The following is a 22580-nucleotide window of genomic DNA, read 5'->3' as shown; positions in this document are numbered from 1 at the left end:
TAGACTGTTTTGGAAATCTCAGTCAAGAGCTGATTGACTAAAACTACACATAATGCGATCATCTACTTTTGCTAGATGAGATGGGTCCCATTTCTGTGTTCTGGTATAAAATTAGGCTGTATCTAGAAAAGTCAAGAGGTTAAGTTTTGTTTATTGTAGCTTTATTAAAATACAGTGTACATAGATTTATCTGGTTTCAGAGTAGCAGCCGTGTTAGTCTGTATTCGCAAAAATAAAAGGAGTACTTGTGGCACCTTAGAGACTAACAGATTTATTTGAGCATAAGCTTTCGTGAGCTACAGCTCACTTCATCGGATTTATCTGATATGAAAGGACACATACTGTCTACAGAATTGTTAATCCCAAACATTCAAAAATCCTGACTCAGGCCCCTTAAAAATAATAATTTTGGCTTGAAAAATCAGGAGGTTTTTTTAATTTAGGTTTGAATTCTTTTTATTTTCCTCTTGAGTTTTCAGCTGTTAGGGTCACATTTTCCAGTGTTTTTCAGCAACCATTAGGGCCAAACACTTTTTATACATTTAAAAAAAAAAAAAGCTGAGTCTGTTGTATTTATGGTGGTCCAGATACTGTGGCTTTAAGAAAAACTCCAAATAATGTGAGATTCACAATAGAATTTTGAGAGCTCACAACATGAGGTCTATCTACAAAGTTAAATTTTGAGGATCTAAGTGGGAAAAAAATAGGCAATACCTGCAGGATCCTGGTCTACTTGGATTTTTCCCTGGTGCCAGGATGTACCAGGTACAGATTTTTATGGTGAAGTAGAAACACTTTGTCTCCATTTATGCAATAAAATCTAGAGATCTGTGGCTAAAACATAGCTGGAACTGATAAAACCCAAGTGCCAGGTATGTGGGGTTTTTTGTGTGTTTTGTTTTTGTGGTGGTGTTGCACTGGATTGTGATGGGGCCTGAATTTTTCTGGTTAAGTAGCTGTTTTCTGGTAGAAGCAGCTGTTGTCTACTTTGATGGCAGAGTTTGGGAACTTGAAGCCAAAAAAATGTACTGAGCTGTGATGCCTTGCAATTTGAATTTTTCAGTTAAATTTGACCAACTGCATTTCTTCTCTATGTAGCCAGTAGAGTTTTAGGATTAGTTGGTTGTCTGTGTTTTTTGGTTGTCTGTTTAATCCCAAACTGGATCCCCTGGGATCCAGATGTTGGATTCGTGTTCTTGTGCTACTGCACTAGATAGCAACTTGACTTAGGTTTATTGGTGCACTAGGAGATGCTACACTTGTTCCTCTCTTTAGACAGATTTTTGGAGGTTGGGTTGCAAATTGGCGGGATCCAGTTGAGAGATGTTTCTCCAGTGCTATTGTCCCTCTGTGCCTCAATTCCCCCTCAGTAAAATGGGGACGATAGTACTTGTCTACCTCACGAGGTTGTTCAAAGGATACGTATATTAAAAAGACTGTGAATTGCTATGGCATCTCTCATATAAGAGAGAGGTTTGGAGTTGGGATACATTAGGGTCCAGATTTTTCCATTGAAATAGGAGCAGCTACATTTGTTTTCTATTTGGATTTTACAATCTGAGACTCAAAATTGCCATGTGGAAACAGCAAAAAATTGCTATGATCCTGCTGGATCCAGGTTTTTGCATTGCTTGGGACACATTAGGGTCTATGATTTTTTGGTGCTGTAGGAGCTGCTACACTTTTTTTCTGTTCATTCAATGGAATTTGGGGAATGAGGGCCAAAACTTGCAGGGCTCCAGTAGGTGATAGATCTGGGTTTTCATGTATTGTGATATGCCAAAGACAGAATATTTTAGTGCACTCAGAGCAGCTAGACTTGTTGTCTGTTTAGGAAACTGAGGCCAATCCAGGCTTTTACAGTGCTCATACTCTGGGATGTGTCAGGATTTGAGTTTCTTGGTACAGTAGGAACAGCCAGACTTGTTCTCTATTTTGATGGGACTTGTGGCCAAAAATCTCCAGGAGCTATCAGGATTCAGCTAGATCCAGACTTACTTTAAAACACAAAATGAAACAAACTGATTGAAACACACCTGAATCAAAATCCATTTTCATAAAGAAGGGAGATGCTTTGAAAATCTCAATAAAACTAATGCAGAATGAGGGCGTCTCCCTTCTCTAGGTGTGTAAGACTTAGCAAGTCTGAGTACCCAGTGGGCCCACACAGAGAGGGAGACTGTGATAGATGGTGATGTAATTTTCTCTTTAGTGGCTATGCCAAACCCTGGCCCTGCTACTGAATTTCACAGGTCAGTCTCATCAGTGCCTCTTCTTTTGTTATTACTTAAATTATAAATTCATAGATATTTAGGTCAGAAGGGACCATTATGATCATCTAGTCTGACCTCCTGCACAACGCAGGCCACAGAATTTCACCCACCACTCCTACAAAAAAAACCCTCACACCTATATCTGTGCTATTGAAGTCCTCAAATCGTAGTTTAAAGACTTCAAGGAGCAGAGAATCCTCCAGCAAGTGACCCGTGCCCCATGCTGCAGAGGAAGGCGAAAAACCTTCAGGGCCTCTTCCAATCTGCCATGGAGGAAAATTCCTTCCCGACCCCAAATATGGCAATCAGCTAAACCCTGAGCATATGGGCAAGATTCATCAGCCAGATGCTACAGAAAATTCTTTCCTGGGTAACTCGGATCTCACCCCATCTAATAGCCCATCACAGGACATTGGGCCTATTTACCATGAATATTTAATTACCAAAACCATGTTATCCCATCATACCATCTCCTCCATAAACTTATCAAGTTTAATCTTAAAGCCAGATAGATCTTTTGCCCCCACTACTTCCCTCGGAAGGCTATTCCAAAACTTCACTCCTCCTGATGGTTAAAAACCTTCGTCTAATTTCTAGTCTAAATTTCCTAGTGGCCAGTTTATATCCATTTGTTCTTGTGTCCACATTGGTACTGAGTTTAAATAATTCCTCTCCCTCTCCGGTATTTATCCCTCTGATATATTTGTAGGGAGCAATCATATCTCCCCTCAACCTTCTTTTAGTTAGGCTAAACAAGCCAAGCTCCCTGAGTCTCCTTTCATAAGACAAGTTTTCTTTGGGACTATGAAGTATTTTTGTTCTGTATTCGTAAAATGCTGAGTAAATTTTCAGTTGTGAATAGTGTTTCTGTAATAAACAATGTAGTGCTACAGAGGCAGTATATAATGGGTATAATGTACCAAACAGACAAGTTCCTGTTACGCTGTAAAGTGCATAACCGTATAATACAATGCTGAACAAACATGGAGTGGGGTGTGGCATTTACAGATTGATTGCTTCCAAGAAGAGGAGAAGTAGAACTGTGACATGAGAGCCAGCAGACTATCCTTTCATAGAAAATCAGACATTTGAGATGGAGAAAAGAGTTACCTCTGCTAATACAGGAATTCGCCCTCCAGTACATGTTCTGCTGCTTTATCCAAACTAGATGTGCTACATAGTATAAATATTATATATAAAATGTGTGCAAAATATGATGGGACCCTGAGTACAACAAAGATATAAAAGTGCATAACTGTTCAAATCTTTTTCTATCTTTCTATACCACGAATCTGTAATGCTTTGTTTCATATGGTCCAAGATCATATGAGACATTCATGGAAACAGCAAGCTTATTTAAAATATTTGAAAAAGTGTGCCTTCCTTTTCTCTCCTAAGAGAGCAGAGGATGGAGTCTGCTGGTGGTCATCATCTCCAGTGGTAATGTTTCTATCACTGACACTCATGAGAGAAGATGAAATTTGCCTTGAAGTTTTTCCAATGTCCTAACGAGTGATTCCTCCACTGTATTTTAATTTTCAACGTTGTGTGTGGTTTTTTTTTCTCCTGAAAACTTCCTTCTCCCATATATCCAGTTTATCAAAGATAATACAAATGTTCGGGCCCAGTTCTCAGCTGCTGATGTAATGGATACACCTGCAAAAACCATGCAAGCAAAGTATATACACCTTTATAAAAGGATATATAGACTCTCATTTACTAGGTTTGAACACAGAGGCAGGATCATGTGTTCACACTACTTGTGTGAACAATGAGACCATTCCTGTCTTCCCTCACCCTGCCAATTTGAGAGAGTGGGAAGCCCTGCACAATTTCCACTGAATTATTAAACCTAATACTGGGTGGTTATACCTTCACGGGGTTTTTAGAAACTCTAACTAGTCCTCTCTAAACACCTACAGAGGGAGGTATTAAATATTGGAGGCACAGAGAAGGAACTTGTCTGAGGCCACAAAGAATGTGTGTGATTATCTCTTGCTAGAACAGGATGTGATCCAGGAACTGAGTCCATTAAATTAGACCAGGTCTTTCTGTCTAATGTGAATCAGACCTACTAAATGTGAGCTGACATAGATTCTGAAACACCATTCTGACATACACAGCACCAGTTTGATTCTTCACTGACAACAATCAAGACATTTTCTTTTTGTATTAGTTGGTTTGAGTAGGTTAGATGAAGTACACAGTGGTGTTGCACTGAGGCTCAGATCCTCAAAGGTATTTAGGCAACTAATTCCTGTTGACAGCAATGGGAGTTAGGTGCCTAAATCCTTTGAAGATTTGAGCCTGAGTGCTTTGGAAGCTGATTTACATATATGTCTGAAATAGAGCCATAGCCCAATGTTTGTCTTAGACCTAGTTTACATCTTAGAAGTTACTTTTGCTGAGTCTTAGGAGACTGACTTGTTTTTAAAAAAAAAAAAAAAAAATAGCCTGATTTCAGACAAGACTTTTATAGGGTGAGTAAATTACCATTTATTATGGAGTATAAACAGCCCATAAGGAAGTACATGCTGAAGATGGGGAGCACCTTCCTTTAATTATGTTGATAATAGCTTGGTACTTCCAAATGTTGTTTCTACTCAAATTCAGTTAACTTCACACCTTGAACATGAGAAGTATTTTACTTGAGATCAGCGTGCCAGAGTCTTCGTGTCTTAACTTGTAGATTAAAAAGTCTTCTAAATCAGAGATGGCAAGTACTGATTATGTCGACTGGCCCATGCGTATGCAAGCACAGAATTATTCTCTGCAGTACATTTTCTAGCACTTTACCTAGTCTCTTAACAGTTACGTGTGAAGTAACTTCCACCATTTCCCTTAGGAAAGCTATGTTGCAGTCTAATGCTTGCTCTCAGACCTTTTCCTGGTATGTAAATATTCCCGTAATTTAATTTTATAACTCTTAATTATACCTTGTTGTACCAACCCTAAATTATTCCTCTTCCTTGAAATGTTACACCCTTCAGATACTTGCCATGGTTAATCATGCTACACTGTACCAAATATAGTTATCTCTTTGAATCTTTCTTTGAGTCATTCCCTCCAATAAGCGTTACGGCTGTTGCCTGAATTCCTTTCCGTTCGTCTGATTTTAATATGCCAAGATCTAAAACTGAACAGCAAATTTCAGGCTGAATATAAAGTTCTAAATCACCTTTTTTTTTTTTTTTTTTTCCTTTAATGCCATCATATTACGTTGAAACTTGCATCTTAATAAATTCATTTTTTTTAATTAAAACTTCAAAGAACACTAACTGATAGAGGCAGATTCTAAATACATAGGCTAACATTTTCAAAAGTGTCTCCTAAATTTGGGTGCTGAACTTAAGACACCTGATGCCTGAGTTTTCAGAGTGCTGAGCATGCGCCGTTCCAGTTGACGTCAACCCCTTCAGAGAATGGCAGAGACTTGATTTTTTTTTTTTTTCCCCCATCTGACCCAGGGGAAAATTCCTTCCTGACCCCAGACATGGCGATCAGTTAGACCCTGAGCACATGGGCAAGACCCACTAGCCAGACACCTAGGAAAAAATTCTGTGTAGTCAGTCAGAGCCCTCCCCGTCTAGTGTCCCATCACCAGCTGTTGGAGATATTTGATGCTGGCAGTTGCAGATCGGCTACGTGCCATCGTAGGCAGTCATCATAAACTTATCAAGCTCAGTCTTTAAGCCAGTTAGGCTTTTTGCCCCTACTGCTCCCTTTGGAAGGCTGTTCCAGAACTTCACCCCTCTGATAGGTAGAAACCTCCTCTAATGTCAAGCCTAAACTTGTTGATGACCAGATTATATCCATTTGTTCTTGTGTCAGCATTGGGGCTTAACTTAAATAACTCCTCACCCTCCCTGGTATTTATCCCTCTGATGTATTTATAGAGATCAATCATATTTTCCCTTAGCCTTTTTTCAGTTAGGCTAAACAAGTCAAGCTCTTTCAGTCTCCTCTCATAAGGTAGATTTCCATTCCTCGGATCATCTTAGTCCTTTTCTGCACCTGTTCCAGTTTGAATTCACCTTTCCTAAACATGGGAGACTGATAAGTCCCCAGTTTATAGCAGAAATTCTTGTTGTTAGTCCCTAAGTGCATGACCTTCCACTTTGCACTACTACCTTTCATCCCATTTCTATTACTCCATTTCGAGGTCGTTCGGATCTTTTTTGTATGATATTCCAGGCCTCCTCCATATTGGCTGTACCTCCCAACTTTGTGCCATCTGCAAATTTTATTTGCACACTCCCACTTTTTGTGCCAAGATCATTAATAAAAAACATTAAGTTTCCCAAGACCAATCCCCCAGGAACTCCACTAATAACCTCCCTCCAGCCTGACAGTTCACCTTCCTGTTTGACCAGTTGTAGTCTCCCCTTTAACCAGTTCCTTATACATCTTTCATTCTCATATTAATCCCCATCTTCTCCAATTTAACTGATTTCCCACATGGAACTGTATCAAATGCTTTACTGAAATCCAAGTAGACTAGATCTACTGCATTTCCTTTGTCTAAAAAAATCAGTTATCTTCTTAAAGAAGATCAGGTTGCTCTGGCACAATCTACCTTTTGCAAAACCATGTTGTATTTTATCCCAATAACAGTTTGCCTTTATGTCCTTAGCTACTTTCTCTTTCAAAATTTGTTCCAAGACCTTACGTACATCTGAGGTCAAACTAACAGGTCTGTAGTTTCCTGGATCACTTTTTTTCTCCTTTTCTTAAGAATAGGTACCATATTAGCAATTATCCAGTCATGGGGTGTGACCCCCCTGAGTTTACAGATTCATTAAAAATCCTTGCTGTTGGGCTTGCAATTTCATGTACCAGTTCCTTTAATGTTCTTGGGTGGAGATTATCTGCCCACCTCCCGCATCCTCCCAATTTAGTCCCATTAAACTGTTTGAGTTTGACTTCCACCTTGGATGTGGTAATTTCTACTTCCATTAGCCACCCTGCCACTAGCCCTAAGATCCTCATTTCTCTCAGTTTTTAATAAGGGTAAGTATTTGTTTAGGTGTTGGACCATGCCTTGATTATCTTTAATCTCCACCCCATCCTCATAGCTTAGCGGTCCCACTTCTTCTTTCCTTGTTTTTCTTTTTGTTTATACGACTATAGAACCTTTTACTGTTGATTTTAATTCCCTTTGCAAGGTCCATCTCTGCTTGGCTTTTGGCATTCTCACTTTTCCCCTGCACTTTATGACCTGCAAGAGGTAGCTTTCCTTGCTGATCTATCACATCTTCCGTTCCTTGTAGGCTTTCTCCTTTCTCTTAATAACCTGTTTGAGATGCGTGCTTATTCAGCATGGTCTGCAACTCTTCGCTACGAATGTTTTCCCCTTGCTTGGGATTCAGGCTTCAGATCGTTTGTGCAACTTTGCTTTAAAGTAATCGCAAGCCGCTTCCAAGATTCATATCCTTGAGTTCTTCAGTGCAGTCCACTTCCCGAACTAATTCCTTTACTTTTTTTCCCAAGTTTGCCGTTTTGAAATTTGCACTTGCTCAGAACTGAAAACAGAGGAAGAGGTTTCCAGGGGCTCCTAGGAAGTGAATAATCTACGTTACAAAACATTTTTTTTAAATGAGTGACTTAAGGGTATATACAAAAAGAACAGGAGTACTTGTGGCACCTTAGAGACTAACAAATTTATTAGAGCATAAGCTTTCATGGGCTACAGCCCACTTCTTCGGATGCATAGAATGGAACATATAGTAAGAAGATTTTTTTTTATATATACACACATACACAGATAAGTTGGAAGTTGTCATGAGAGGCTGATTAGTTAACCTAAGATTATACCTAAGATTAGTTAAGATAACTAATTAGTTAAGTACCACTTGTCTGCAGGCAGCTGTAGCTGTTGGCCACAGGACTGAGGCCCCTTATGTGTTCTGGGTAGGTTTTGGCGGCTGCCTGCAGGAGCCTGCCAGGGCTGAATTAGGGGGGCTGTGGGAGCCTTCCAGGGCCCAATGAGGAACTGAAGAGTCTGCCAGTGGGAAGGCAGCTAGTGGGAGGGGGAGGAGCTTTTCTCAGGGGGAGCAGGTGGACAGGAGAGCCAGGGCCTGCATTTTTTGCATACCCATTTTGTATGCGTTTAAGGTAAGCAGATTTTTAAAAATGTAATGGATGGTCTTTTGGTTGTTATTTCTTAAAACAAACCAACAAAAACAAGCAAACCCTCATGATTTTGGGGGTTCTGGCTCATGATTTTTGAACTCTTGGGATTGGCCACACTAACTTCTTTACATCAATACTGTTAGAAGTAAAAGTAAATATGGCACCTGATATTAACCTTTAACAGTACAAATAAATTGCTTACTGACAATGTCCTCTAAAATGAAAGGCCAGAGAAGGTATACGTGCAGTACTCCCCTTCCTGTGCATCTCCACTACTTTTAGTATATGTGAGACCACAAATTCCTTTCTCCATTGGCATGTGAAGTAACTGCATAAACTAAAGGGGCCAAGAGGACTTTGGATCAGGGGGGCCAGTGGGCTATGGCCCTCCCACTTTTTACCAGCTGTAAGGGTGAGTGACAGGAGGGGGCGGGGCCTCTGGAAGGGGGTGCGGCCTCGGGGGGGGGGGGAAGGGAGCAGGTGGGGACAGGGCCACAGTTTGGGCACTGGTGGCCCCCCACTTTTATGGACCTTCCACTGTTCCTGCTTTGGATGCTTTAAAAATGCCAGACCCTCAAAATAACATGGACATGTTAGAGCAGTGGTGGGCAGCCCATCAGGGTAATCTGATTGCAGGCCACGAGACACTTGCTGATTTTGACCGTCTGCAGGCACAGCCTTTAGCAGCTCCCAGTGGCCAGGAACGGCAAACCATGGCCACTGGGAGCTGCGGGGGGCCATTCCTGCAGACAGTCAATGCCAGCAAAACGTCTCGCGGCCCGCAATAAGATTACCCCGATGGGCCGCAGGTTGCCCACCACTGTGTTAGAGGATCATAAGGAAAAAGCAGACCCACTCTTGTGTAGGAGCACCTATGTTGAGAAAAACCTTGTATTTGTATTAGTTCAAGGGACAATCTGATTCTCAGAGAGAGACAAGAAATGATCCAGAAATGATCTACTCTGTAATTATTCCTTTGCTAAAGACTACTTGTTTCTCCTTTGAATGAGAGAGGTGTGACCATTGATAGTACTGAATGAGCAACCATGTGGCATGAACTTGGTTTCACAAGAAGTATGGGCAGATGTTTAATATGTATGTGTTTCATATAATGTATGAAGCAAATTGGGATTTTGAAAAATACTGTGTAGAATAGAACCTTTGTTGTTAGTGCAAATATTCAAGAGACTTCTGTAGCATTCAGGGGGATTGATTTAAATCAAAGCAATATAAATAACTGATTTCAATCTTTTAATCAGCAAGCAGGCAACCTGGATTTAAGTCACTGATTTTAATCATATTTTGCATTTGTACATCTTAGTTATTTTTCTAAAGAGAGGTTGATGCTCATTTTGTCAGGTAACCATTAAAACATGTGGATTTGCAATTAAATATAGCTTTTACACTAAATTTGGTGTTTCTTTTTGCTAACCAGGAGAATACACTATATCTATACAGATTTATTTAAGCAATTATACAGCTTAGCTTTTTACTAAGTTAATTTTTTGCTTGCAATTTGTGTCAAGCTTTATTTGGATGGAAATTAAATTTCAGTTAAATATACAAAACTAAATGTGGTGGATACGTAAGTGGAAAAGGTTATCAAAACATATTTTGCATTTAAAACTAACTGATTTATTACATAACAAAATATTATCTGTAGTTACTCAATTGAACGGATTGTATCTTTTTACTAGTTGTAACATCTCGATAGTCATTGTGGAGCTCCACCTTTCACACCTAGTTTCTGCTCATAGATTGGTAGAGGGGGAAAAACTGGTTTTTCAGCTCCAAATTGGTTTCTTAACTTTGAATCATCTGGTCATTGAATTGAACTGGTTGAATAAATTAAAATGATGAAAGTATTCTCTCTGATCTGCAGAAGAGGCTACTGCTGTCAAATATTGGTTAGCTCTTCAACAAACTCAACTTTCAGGTGTTCAGCCAGTGATTTCCATCAATTCGGTGGTTTGACTTTCTTTAAAGATTGGCAGCAAACATGTACTACTTAATATTTTTGTATATAATTTAAATGGTTGTAGGAGATTATAATAAGTTTAGACCTCAACATAGGTTATCAATTTCACATTTAATTTTGAATAGATTTATTTTTAAAAAATAAACCGGTTTGTAATTTTAAATTTTTAAAAATCAATTCTTGTCCAACCTGATAGCCGCCTTTCCATGTGAGGATCCCAAAGCACTTTACAGACATTAATGAATTTTTATACCCAGCAAAATCCCTGTAAGATAGCTTTGTAGTATTATCCTCAATTTATAGATGACAAAACTGGGGCACACGGCGAATAAGTCACTTGTCCAGGGTGTCTTAGCAGTTCTGTTTCAGATCTGGGAATTGAGTCAGAAGATTCTTAGTCCTGTACATTAGCCACTAGACATACTTCCGCTAAATGAAAAATAACTTGTTAATAATGGAAGGCATATGCCTTGCATACATAGAGAACCAGCTGCCAACAGTATTGATCTCACCAGGTGCCCGTTGGGGCAAAGAAGGGGATGTTCTCTAGGCAACAGCTGCCACCTGAGTATCCAGGAGCAATCCAGGCTTTAATAAACTTCCTAGACTGCAAACTTGTGGTGGCATTGCCAAAGATCCTCCTCTAAATGTCAGTGCTAATATCACATTTGCCAGCTCTTCTGGGCTTTCTTCAATATATCAATACAGCCTCAATCTTGTCTGGACCGAGCCTTGCACAGCTGTCATCCAGCCATAACTCTCGTGCAGACATTGATCATGTGTTTCGCTGTACTGTCAGGTCAGAGGTAATGGATATATAGATATAGAACTGAGTGTCATCATATGGAGTAAACGGTGCAGCTCATTAAGAGCAGGAGGGATGACAGACACTTGCAGTACCGGGGCCAATGGGAGCTTCGGGGGAGGTACCCACAGGCAAGAGCAGCACGCAGAGCCCTCTGCACCCCCCGAGGCTGCAGGGACATGGTGCCAGCCGCTTCCTGGACCAGCGCAGGGCCGGGGACAGGGCAGGCAGGCAGGGAGCCTGCCCTGGTCCTGGTGTGCACCTCTGCCATCCTGGAGCTGCTCCAGGTAAGCGACGCCAGGCCAGAGCCTGCACCCCACACACCAACTCCCTGCCCTGAGCCCCCTGCCTACATCCCAACCCCCTGCTGCACCTCACACCCCTCCTGCACCCCAACCCCCTGCCCAGAGCCCCCTCGTACATCCCGCTCCCCTCCTCTGCCTCATCCCCTTGCCCTGAGCCCCTTCCTGCACACCGCACTCCCTCCTGCACCCCAACCCCCTGCCCCAGCCCTATATTCATGGCCCTGCATGCAATTTCCCCACCCAGATGTGGCCCTCAGGCCACAAAGTTTGCTCACCCCTGCTCTAAGTAACCTTTCTCAAAAAGGGGAAAAGAGATATGGGTCTGTAGTTAGAAAATGTCTGCATCAAGAAAGAGCCTTATACTCTGCTGGTCACTGGGACGTTTTCTTCCCCATTGCTTTAGGGAAGCATTTAAGGAAGTATTTTTCCACTGGCCATCGTCAGCCTGGAAGGACATAGGCCCATCCCCTTCTTTTCCCTTTACAAAATTAAAAAAGGAAGAATAATACTTATCTTCCTCAGTAGTTGGTTTAACAACTGATGTTTGTAAAGGGCTTTGAATGCCAAGAAGTAAATAAGCAATAAAATATTACTTTCATAATCCAGTGGCTGAAACAAATCTTAGTCTCTTACCTCGGTATCTTTAGAAACCCAACCAAATAGCGTCTCTTAATCAAACATGTTTTCCAAAAGTGTAGGACTGGAAGGGACCTCAGTAGGTCATCTAGTCCAATCCCCTACACTCAAGGCAGGACTAAGTAATAAATAGACCATCAGTTTTCAAACTGAGAGTCAGGACCCCAAAGTGGGTCGCGACCCGTCGCCAGGGCTGTCTTAGACTTGCTGGGGCCCGGGGCTGAAGCCGAACCCCAAGGGCTTCAGCCCAGGGCAGCAGGGCTCATGTTACAGGCCGCCTTTGCCTGGGGCTGAAGCCACCCCCCCTTCCCACCCGGAGTGGTGGGCTTAGGCTTTGGCACGCCCACCCCGAGCAGTGGGGCTCGGACAGGCTCAGGCTTTGGTCCCCCCTCCTGGGGTCGTGTAGTAATTTTTGTTGTCAGAAGGGGGTTGCGGTGCAATGAAGTTTGAGAGAGGTTTTTGTCTCACCTGTTCTTAAAAACCTCCATTAACAGAGATTCCACAACCTCCCTAGGCAATTTGTTCCAGTGCTTAACTACCCTGACTGTTGGGAAGTTTTTCCTAATATCCAGCCTAAACCTCTCTTGTTGCAATTTAAACCCATTTCATCTTAGTCCTATCCTCAGAGGTTAAGGAGGATGATTTTTCATCTTCCTCCTTGTAACAACCTTTTATGTACTTGAAAACCTGTTCTTGAAAACTTGAAATCAGTTCCACTTCTCTGCATTCTCTGGTATTTAGTTATTCCAGCTGCATTGATCTACATATCTTCAAACTGTTTTTCCGCTGTCTCAGCAATCTGGAACCAAGACTTTCAGGATTCTTATTCATTACAACATTGAAGTCTGAATTGTGTCCAAAGTTAAGTCATATTGTTATTGAACAAGTCTGAGATTGTTTGATAGTGACAGCCATACTTCATGAAGAGTGAAAACAAAAGTAGACAAGCAGACCTTCCAGCTTGTGAAAATGTGAAGACAATGCTGAATTCTTAGGCACATAAGGGTATTTATCTTTCTGGTGGATAATAAGACAAAAACGTTCAACTGTTAACGGTACTAATTTTAAATACACTTATGAGTACAATATGGTGGGACATGATCCAATGCCCACTGAAATCAACTGGAGACTTTCTGTTGATTTCAGTGAATGCTGTATTGAGCCCTTGATAGACATGTGCTTTCAGTGCCTCTTTAGTTTTATCTGCTTGTTTTACTGACAACATCAAACTTCTACTGCCATTAGCTCTGCAGAGCTAATTCAGGCTGTGGAAGAATGAGCTATGTTCTGGCAGGCCTAGTGCATCATCAGTGAAAGTGCACCTAAATTCTTATTCCGGAATCTTTATTGTTGTCAATTTTAACAAACAGAAGGGACACAGCTTTAACTCTTCAGATACTGGGTTGAGCTTCTGGTACTCTGGGGGCTGGAAAATCATCTTGCAAACTCGATATGGAAGTCTATGTGGAGAGAACAGGAGACTAACAAATTTATTTGAGCATAAGCTTTCATGGGCTAAAACCCACTTCATCGGATGTGTTCAGTGGAAAATACAGTAGGAAGATATATATACACAGAGAACATGAAACAATGGGTGTTATACACACTATAACAAGAGTGATCAGTTAAGGTGAGCTATTACCAGCAGGAGAGAGAAAACTCTTTTCAACTGCTGGAAATAGTTCATCTTGATTATCACTACAAAAGGATGTGTGAGGAACAGTAAGGGGGGAAAAATAAACATCCACTTCCAGTCTTTATTCAAGCCTAATTTAATGGTGTCCAGTTTGCAAATTCATTCCAATTCAGCAGTCTTTCGTTGGAGTCTGTTTTTTGAAGTTTTGTTGTTGTAATATTGCGACTTTTAGGTCTGTAATTGAGTGACCAGGGAGATTGAAGTGTTCTGCCATGTACATGGCAGAGGGGTATTGCTGGCACATGATGGCATATATCACATTGGTAGATGTGCAGGTGAACGAGCCTCTGATAGTGTGGCTGATGTGATTAGGCCCTATGATGATGTCCCCTGAATAGATATGTGGACATAGTTGGCAATGGGCTTTGTTGCAAGGATAGGTTCCTGGGTTAGTGTTTTTGTTGTGTGGCATGTGGTTGCTGGTGAGTACATTGCCATGTACATTGGCCAAACCGGACAGTCTCTACGTAAAAGAATAAACGGACACAAATCAGACTTCTGGAATTATAACATTCAAAAGCCAGTCGGAGAACACTTCAATCTCCCTGGTCACTCAATTACAGACCTAAAAGTCGCAATATTACAACAACAAAACTTCAAAAAACAGACTCCAACGAAAGACTGCTGAATTGGAATTAATTTGCAAACTGGACACCATTAAATTAGGCTTGAATAAAGACTGGGAGTGGATGTGTCATTACACAAAGTAAAACTATTTCCCCATGTTTATTCCCCCCTGACTGTTCCTCACACGTTCTTATCAACTGCTGGAAATGGCCCATCTTGATTATCACTACAAAAAGTTTTTTTCCTCTCCTGCTGATAATAGCTCACATTAACTGATCATAGAATCATAGAATATCAGGGTTGGAAGGGACCTCAGGAGGTCATCTAGTCCAACCCCCTGCTCAAAGCAGGACCAATCCCCAATTAAATCATCCCAGCCAGGGCTTTGTCAAGCCTGACCTTAAAAACTTCTAAGGAAGGGGATTCTGCCACCTCCCTAGGTAATGCATTCCAGTGTTTCACCCCTCCTAGTGAAAAGGTTTTCCCTAATATCCAACCTAAACCTCCCCCACTGCAACTTGAGACCATTACTCCTTGTCCTGTCATCTTCTACCACTGAGAATAGTCTTGAACCATCCTCTTTGGAACCACCTCTCAGGTAGTTGAAAGCAGCTATCAAATCCCCCCTCATTCTTCTCTTCCGCAGACTAAACAATCCCAGTTCCCTCAGCCTCTCCTCATAAGTATGTGTTCCAGACCCCTAATCATTTTTGTTGCCCTTCGCTGGACTCTTTCCAATTTTTCCACATCCTTCTTGTACTGTGGGGCCCAAAACTGGACACAGTACTCCAGATGAGCCCTCACCAATGTCAAATAGAGGGGAACGATCACGTCCCTCAATCTGCTGGCTATGCCCCTACTTATACATCCCAAAATGCCATTGGCCTTCTTGGCAACAAGGGCACACTGTTGACTCATATCCAGCTTCTCGTCCACTGTCACCCCTAGGTCCTTTTCCGCAGAACTGCTGCCTAGCCATTCGGTCCCTAGTCTGTAGCGGTGCATTGGATTCGTCCATCCTAAGTGCAGGAGCCTGCACTTATCCTTGTTGAACCTCATCAGATTTCTTTTGGCCCAATCCTCCAATTTGTCTGGGTCCCTCTGTATCCTGTCCCTACCTGCCACCATATCTACCACTCCTCCTTGTTTAGTATCATCCGCAAATTTGCTGAGAGTGCAATCCACACCATCCTCCAGATCATTTATGAAGATATTGAACAAAACCGGCCCCAGGACCGACCCTTGGGGCACTCCACTTGATACCGGCTGCCATCTAGACATGGAGTCATTGATCACTACCCCTTGAGCCCGACAATCTAGCCAACTTTCTACCCACCTTATAGTGCATTCATCCAGCCCATAGTTCTTTAACTTGCTGACAAGAATACTGTGGGAGACCGTGTCAAAAGCTTTGCTAAAGTCAAGAAACAATTCATCCACTGCTTTCCCTTCATCCACAGAACCAGTAATCTCATCATAGAAGGCGATTAGATTAGTCAGGCATGACCTTCCCTTGGTGAATCCATGCTGACTGTTCCTGATCACTTTCCTCTCCTCTAAGTGCTTCAGGATTGATTCCTTGAGGACCTGCTCCATGATTTTTCCAGGGACTGAGGTGAGGCTGACTGGCCTGTAGTTCCCAGGATCCTCCTTCTTCCCTTTTTTAAAGATTGGCACTACATTAGCCTTTTTCCAGTCGTCCGGGACTTCCCCCGATCGCCATGAGTTTTCAAAGATAATGGCCAGTGGCTCTGCAATCACAGCCACCAACTCCTTTAGCACTCTCGGATGCAGCGTGTCCAGCCCCATGGACTTGTGCTCGTCCAGCTTTTCTAAATAGTCCCGAACCACTTCTTTCTCCACAGAGGGCTGGCCACCTACTCCCCATGCTGTGTTGCCCAGCGCAGCAGTCTGGGAGCTGACCTTGTTCGTGAAGACAGAGAGGCAAAAAAGCATTGAGCACATTAGCTTTTTCCACATCCTCTGTCACTAGGTTGCCTCCCTCATTCAGTAAGGGGGCCCACACTTTCCTTGGCTTTCTTCTTGTTGCCAACATACCTGAAGAAACCCTTCTTGTTACTCTTAACATCTCTTGCTATAGTGTGTATGATAACACCCACTGTTTCATGTTCTCTGTATATATGTATTTTCCACTGCATGCATCTGATGAAGTGGGTTTTAGCCCAAGAAAGCTTATGCTCAAATACATTTTTTTAGTCTCTAAGGTGCCACAAGTACTCCTGTTCTTTTTGTGGATACATACTAACACGGCTGCTACTCTGAAACCTGTCATTGTGTGGAGAGAATTAATTTAGAACACAAAAAGATCCATTTTTATAGGGTTAGTTTCGTGACCATAACGAAATGTAAAACTCCTGTAACGAAAGAGACCCTATTGCAGTATCAGCAATTTGTCAGCCATCTGTTACTGTTAGCTGGCCCTTCACTATAACCTTCTGATGGCTGCCTGGCCCAGCATCTTTGGGTCCCAGGTGGCTAATATATCTTCCAGCAAAATCCTTGCTATCTGACTTTTTAAAAAACTGGGGCCTTTTAAATATTAGTCTGCCACTAGAAAATGCTATATGCTTTGAAAGTTTTGATTTCTCATACATTAATACTGATATTGTTCTGAAAATGCATTCTGTATGCTTGCTTGTTCTACGTAGTGAGAATTGTGACGCGTTCTGTGTTTGCTCATCTGGTAGAAAGAGAAATAAGATGTTAATTTAGCAAAAGGCTAACTTTTTTTTGTAGGGGGGACAATTTATTTAGAATACATTTTAACCAGCATGTGGACAGGTGCTCTTTGCATATCGCCTCATAGACTGTACAGTCCTTGATTGAGAGGCTGTAATTTAGTTGGGCTCTGGTAATACTGTAAGCCATAACAGCCTGGCTGAAGTTATTTATGATCAACAGCAGTAGTAGGCGCCCCAGAGTGAATTAGAGCCTTGTATTGACTGAGGAGTTATGTATTATTTAAGTAACTGTTTCTATGCCATCAAGGGTCTGAAGCAATTAATCAACTGCTCTTCTGTGTTGAATAATCTCCACCTTACTGAGAGCTGCCTAAAATGAGAAATGACTTTTACAATTTTTGTGTCTCGCAGCACTCCAACCCCACCCCCGCTTTTACTTAAAAATCTAAATTGAGTGTGGTCTGTTTTTCTCCCCAGATGTACCTGCTACAAAAAGTGTATGTTTTTCAAATAAAATAAAAGAACAAGGTTGCCAATAAATGGCAAGCGTTCTAAAAAGTATCTCTCATAATTCCTACATGATTCATACACTCATTATCTAGAATACTGTGGAAACTTAAGTAAGAAATCAGCTTAATTTTTTCCCCCTTCCGTCTCGGCCTATTAGCCTGGTACTATAGGACTGCTTGTAAATGGAGTGGACCTGTGTGCATCTCTGTTTTTGCCTGTAGTTTTCGGAGTCAGGGATCATTACAGAGGCTATGAGTGTAGTTTAAACAGTTCTTGATAGGCACTTTCACTAGAGCGTCAGGGTTTTTTCTAAACAACATGGGAGCTTGAGCTGTCTTCAGTATGCTTGACTGAGGAAATTAATCTGTAGCTTAATACTCAACAAGGGATGATAATTTCTTCCACTAAATGTTCTTGTCTGATTTTCACCTGCATCTCATGAATCCAGCTGGGCTGTAGGAAAGGCCTGTAATTGCTGCCTAAGGCTGCTGTGGTAAAGCTCAGTAAAAATCTCTATGGAAATGAGGTTAATTGACCTTTAACCATCTTGAGTATCTCCTGTTTGGGCTTTCCTTGTATATATTCCCAGAAGAAATCCACATAGTTGTTGGACTAAAGAAATGTGTGTTCTATGAAAGATTAAATCACTGAGAAATGCAGTTTTGCTTTGCAGGCTGGCAGCCTCGATGGTTTTTTCTCTGTGGCGGTATCTTGTCATATTATGACTCTCGGGAAGATGCCTGGAAGGGTTGTAAGGGAAGCATCCAGATGGCCGTGTGTGAAATTCAAGGTAACTAAGGAACTTCAGAACCTGCTGCACAAAATTCTTCTAATTCCTTACTCCCTTATGGTTCTTAAATATCATTTTTTGTATCATGACTTCTCCTCCTCCTTCCACTCCCGTAGCACAACATGAATATAACCTCTATTAAACGTTTAACTAACTAAAGAACAAAGCATTCCAAGAACTTGTGTGCAGCATGCCCATCTAGTATGATGGGCATGTTGGCATAACACTTCAATTTCTTTTGTGAGCCATGGTGTAGGGGCTCACAGGTCCAGCTAAACCTTCCCTGGCACAGATCTAAAGCAAGAAAATCCACTCTGACGGTGTAAATCATGAACAAACTTCTGCACTTCAGCTCTTATTCCATTAGGAGTGAGCAGACTAGTGACAATAATTGAGATATAACTATAGGTAGGAAAACTGAAAGATGGACAGAGATACAGACTTGTTGGAGGAGGTTGCCTCAAAACTGCCTTTCACAGCAGAGAGAGTGTTCCCTTTTACCGACCATCCCGCACGTGTATAAATCACATAAACGTGTCACACCACCTCCCCTCTTCCATTTTTTTTTTTTTCTTTCTCTCTCCTTCCCTTTGTTTTGTACTTCTTTCTCATTGTATTGTAGCCAGCTGGACATGACTGAGAGTTCAGCATTGCTCTTTTTTTCTTTTGTTGTTAAAGTGGAAGGGATTCCTGTTTCATGGCATGGAACATTCCTTCCCCCAGAGGCTCACAGGTTAAACTCACTAGCCTGGGTCACAAAATGGCAAGTTGGAAAGTTTTTTGACTGTTGATAACTAGCTTTCTAATATTATTTGACCTCAAGTTTTCCCCATACATTTGCAAGAATCCCAGTATTTTTCTGTTGCAAAGTTAGGATGGGTTGGCTGGGTGGGTGTGAGGGAAAGCATGCACCATACTGGAGGGTTTTGACTCAGAAACCGGAGGGTTTCAATTCAGTGACTTTAATCTGTGTTGCTCCTAGTTCACCATGCAGATAGTACTCGGATGGATCTGATTATTCCTGGAGAGCAGTACTTCTATCTGAAAGCCAGAAGCGCAGCTGAGAGGCAAAAGTGGCTGGTTGCACTTGGAACTGCCAAGGCCTGCTTGACAGACAGTAGGACACAGAGAGAAAAAGGTAAGAACATTCTCTCAGAGCTGTGTCTATCTGGCATTTCTAGCCTTTTTGAACAATGCATTTTTTACTTGTTCTTTATCTCCCCATTTTTTCCTAGGAGTTTTGCAAATAGGAATGGTAAAATCTGTACTCGAGCTAAAGTGTCCAAACCTGGGCAGCGGGCTTTCGGCACCTTTGAAAATCAGGCCTAATCAGAGATGTAGGACCTTGACTCTAATTCTGACTTTGAACATTGTGATCTTGGTTTATTTTACATTATGAAAAAACTAATTAATCCCATCAGCTACTTAAGCCTTCAAGGACCTCCTGTGAGAGTTAAATAGGGAACACAGAGACTTTGCAAAGGAATGTCTTAAACACACATACACACGCTTACTCTAAGAATGCACATGAGACTTAGGCTGTGTCTACACTGCCACTTTCAGTGCTAAAACTTTAGTCATTCTGGGGTGTGAGGAAACACACCCTTGAGTGACAAAAATTTTAGCACTGAAAAGTGTCAGTATAGACGGCGCTTTATTGCTGGGAGCCGCGCTATCCTGGCGATAAAGCAGCAGCGCTGTGACGTGGGCAGTGTAGACATATCCTTACAGATCTAGGAGAAAAACAATAATTCCCTCCCTCCATGACCTCACCACTCCTGAGAGTCTTTTGGGTCCGAGATCTGCCCGTGTTCAGGCTAGATGGAGACACCCGTGTCTCCCTGTAGCAAGTCCCTCTTGCTGCTGGCGGTGGTCAGCCACTTCCACGCAGAAACCTTCCTGCTAATAAGCGCAGTCTTGGTGAAGAGTCCCAGTGAGAGGCCCCAGCCATCTGAGTTCTCCTGCTCAACACCCTTGTTGAATAGAGGGTGGTAAAGCAGGCAAGAGTCATTAGCAAGTCAATCATTGGCACCATCTGGGTGACTCTTCCTGTGTTAACTCTCCCAAAGGTGAGAAACTTTCCCTTCATCTCTGGCCTTGCTATGCATCACATCAGACTATAGATACATCAGTTCAAACTGGCTCTCGACACAGAGTCAGACACAAAATGCAGGGTCTACTCCACAATGCAAGTTTACAATAGTGAACTGTTAGCCAGTGCATAAAGGTTACACACCCAAAGATTAATAGTATTATGCACATGGTGTTAATGTGGTATATATTAAATAAGTGTTGGGCAATCATGTAAAATCTTGTTATGCTTACTCTTACTCACTTGTAAGTATCCCACAATACCTTGTAACAGTATAACTCGGCATTTGGCATAAGGAAACTATCAAAGGCACGGTATGTAAGTATTCTACCTTGGTACAGGTAGGAGTGCCTTCATGGCCCATTTAGTTCAGAATTCTGTTCCAAAAACAAAGTATAAGAGGGGAACACCGTGCTACCAAAAAACCAAGGTAATTTTCATATTAGTCTTGGATGACGTGCTTTTTTTTGTAAACAGGCCTAGTATAAATAGAGGTAGGTTTGGGGGCTTATTTTTGGGAACACATCTTCTGCATAAGGTGAAATGAACATGCTGTGAGAACCTGCTTCTTAGAATGATTGGTGATGTATTATTTCTCTTTCCTGTACCAGACTGTTTTGTCTATAGACAATAATTTGGTCTCTTGAACATTTTTAATATTGAACCCCAAGTGTTTGTCAAAATTAATTGGCTATACATTTTTAATCAATAAAATCATACAAAACAAGATGAAATTCACAAGTTGACACAGTGTCACAAGGTGAAATACTCGTGGTGCATTCGCAGAACTTGAAATACTTTCAGCTAACAATTAACTTTTTTTTAAATTTGTGGATCATTAATAATCTATTGGGGGTTTTTAAACTGGCTTTCAGGCATTCAGATCCCTTAATTATTAATAATGCGATAGATGTATGTTAAGATGAGCTGGCTTTGTCAAACTCCCTTTTCCACCCTCCTGTAGTTTACAAACAAGGAGCTATGACCCTCTGACAACTGTTGTTTATACCTCCGATTATTTAGCAAACAGGCACATTATGGTATGTAGGGATTTAGTTCTTGAATAAAAAGGCTCATGAAGTCAGACATTTTGTGGTTGAGACTCCTTTTCTTTCTCTCTTGTAGTAAGTTTGTGTGTTTATAACTTAACAGCTCAGTTGAAACACTCTATTCCTGTTTGTGTTGGCAGATATCAAAAGGTCATGTTTTTTAACTGTCATAAAATGACAGTTCTAAGCCTTATGTTTTCAAATCAAGAGAGCATGCGTTGAAATGTCGATCAGATGGGTTGGACTGGATTGAAATAGTACTAGTTATTTCCTCAACTTTCCAAAAACATCTACTGCAAGACTGATGGGATGTGTCCAACTCTCTTCTTGTCTCATTTTTAGAGCTCACTGAAAACACCGAAGCCTTGAAAACCAAAATGTCAGAGCTTAGGCTGTACTGTGACCTCCTTGTTCAGCAAGTGGATAAAACTAAGGAAGCTAGCATTTGTGGTGTATCAGAATCAGAGGTACAACTTTGTTTTCATACAGCCCTATCCCACTGGGTGCTGAGCACTCTGGACTTGTCCCGTGGATTGAACACCTCACAGAACAAACGCATCATGACTTCAAGAAAAGACGCATGTTATCCAGTTTAATGTTGCACTGACTTTCCTGCTGAATGCACATAGGAGAAAAGTACCTAAAGGCTTTAGTTAGCAATATGATATTATTTTTATTATGTATTGCTATCCATTATGCTGGCTAGTACTGAGGTCATATACAGTAACTATGATCAGGATAGTAATGCCTCAAAAAAAATTTATGGTTTCACTGACCTTGTGCCTGTAGTTCATGTTTCCAGGAATAAAGTGAACATACTTGATGAAGAGATGCTATGCAAGAAGTGCATAATACTTGATCCTAATTAGCCTGCAGTCCAGGACTGTTAAAATCTTCCTTCAGTCAGTTCTGTTCTTAGGCTGAATACGTAATGATTAAGAGAGAATGTAGAGTCACAGTGAAACTCAACTAAAGGAAGAAACTTGTTGACTAGCCCATGTGATGGCTTTCGGAGTTTTAACCGAGCGTTCATTGGTTTTGTGTT

General features: G+C 41.4%; 1 protein-coding gene across 1 annotated transcript in view; it reads left to right on the top strand.

Moving 5' to 3' along the window:
- PLEKHA8 (pleckstrin homology domain containing A8) overlaps window positions 1–22580 on the top strand; it is a 42764-nt gene that overhangs the window by 1182 nt on the left and 19002 nt on the right. The window contains exons 2-4 of the mRNA XM_074945715.1: window positions 18278–18394; window positions 19377–19532; window positions 21878–22002. Coding sequence (XP_074801816.1) covers window positions 18278–18394; window positions 19377–19532; window positions 21878–22002 — 398 coding nt within the window. The remainder of the gene's footprint in view (window positions 1–18277; window positions 18395–19376; window positions 19533–21877; window positions 22003–22580) is intronic.

This window comes from Natator depressus, chromosome 2, assembly GCF_965152275.1.
Source record: "Natator depressus isolate rNatDep1 chromosome 2, rNatDep2.hap1, whole genome shotgun sequence".
In the NCBI taxonomy this organism is placed as follows: Eukaryota; Metazoa; Chordata; order Testudines; family Cheloniidae; genus Natator; species Natator depressus.
Note: the sequence above shows the minus strand (reverse complement) of the source record. Positions and strands in the feature narration are given on the sequence as shown.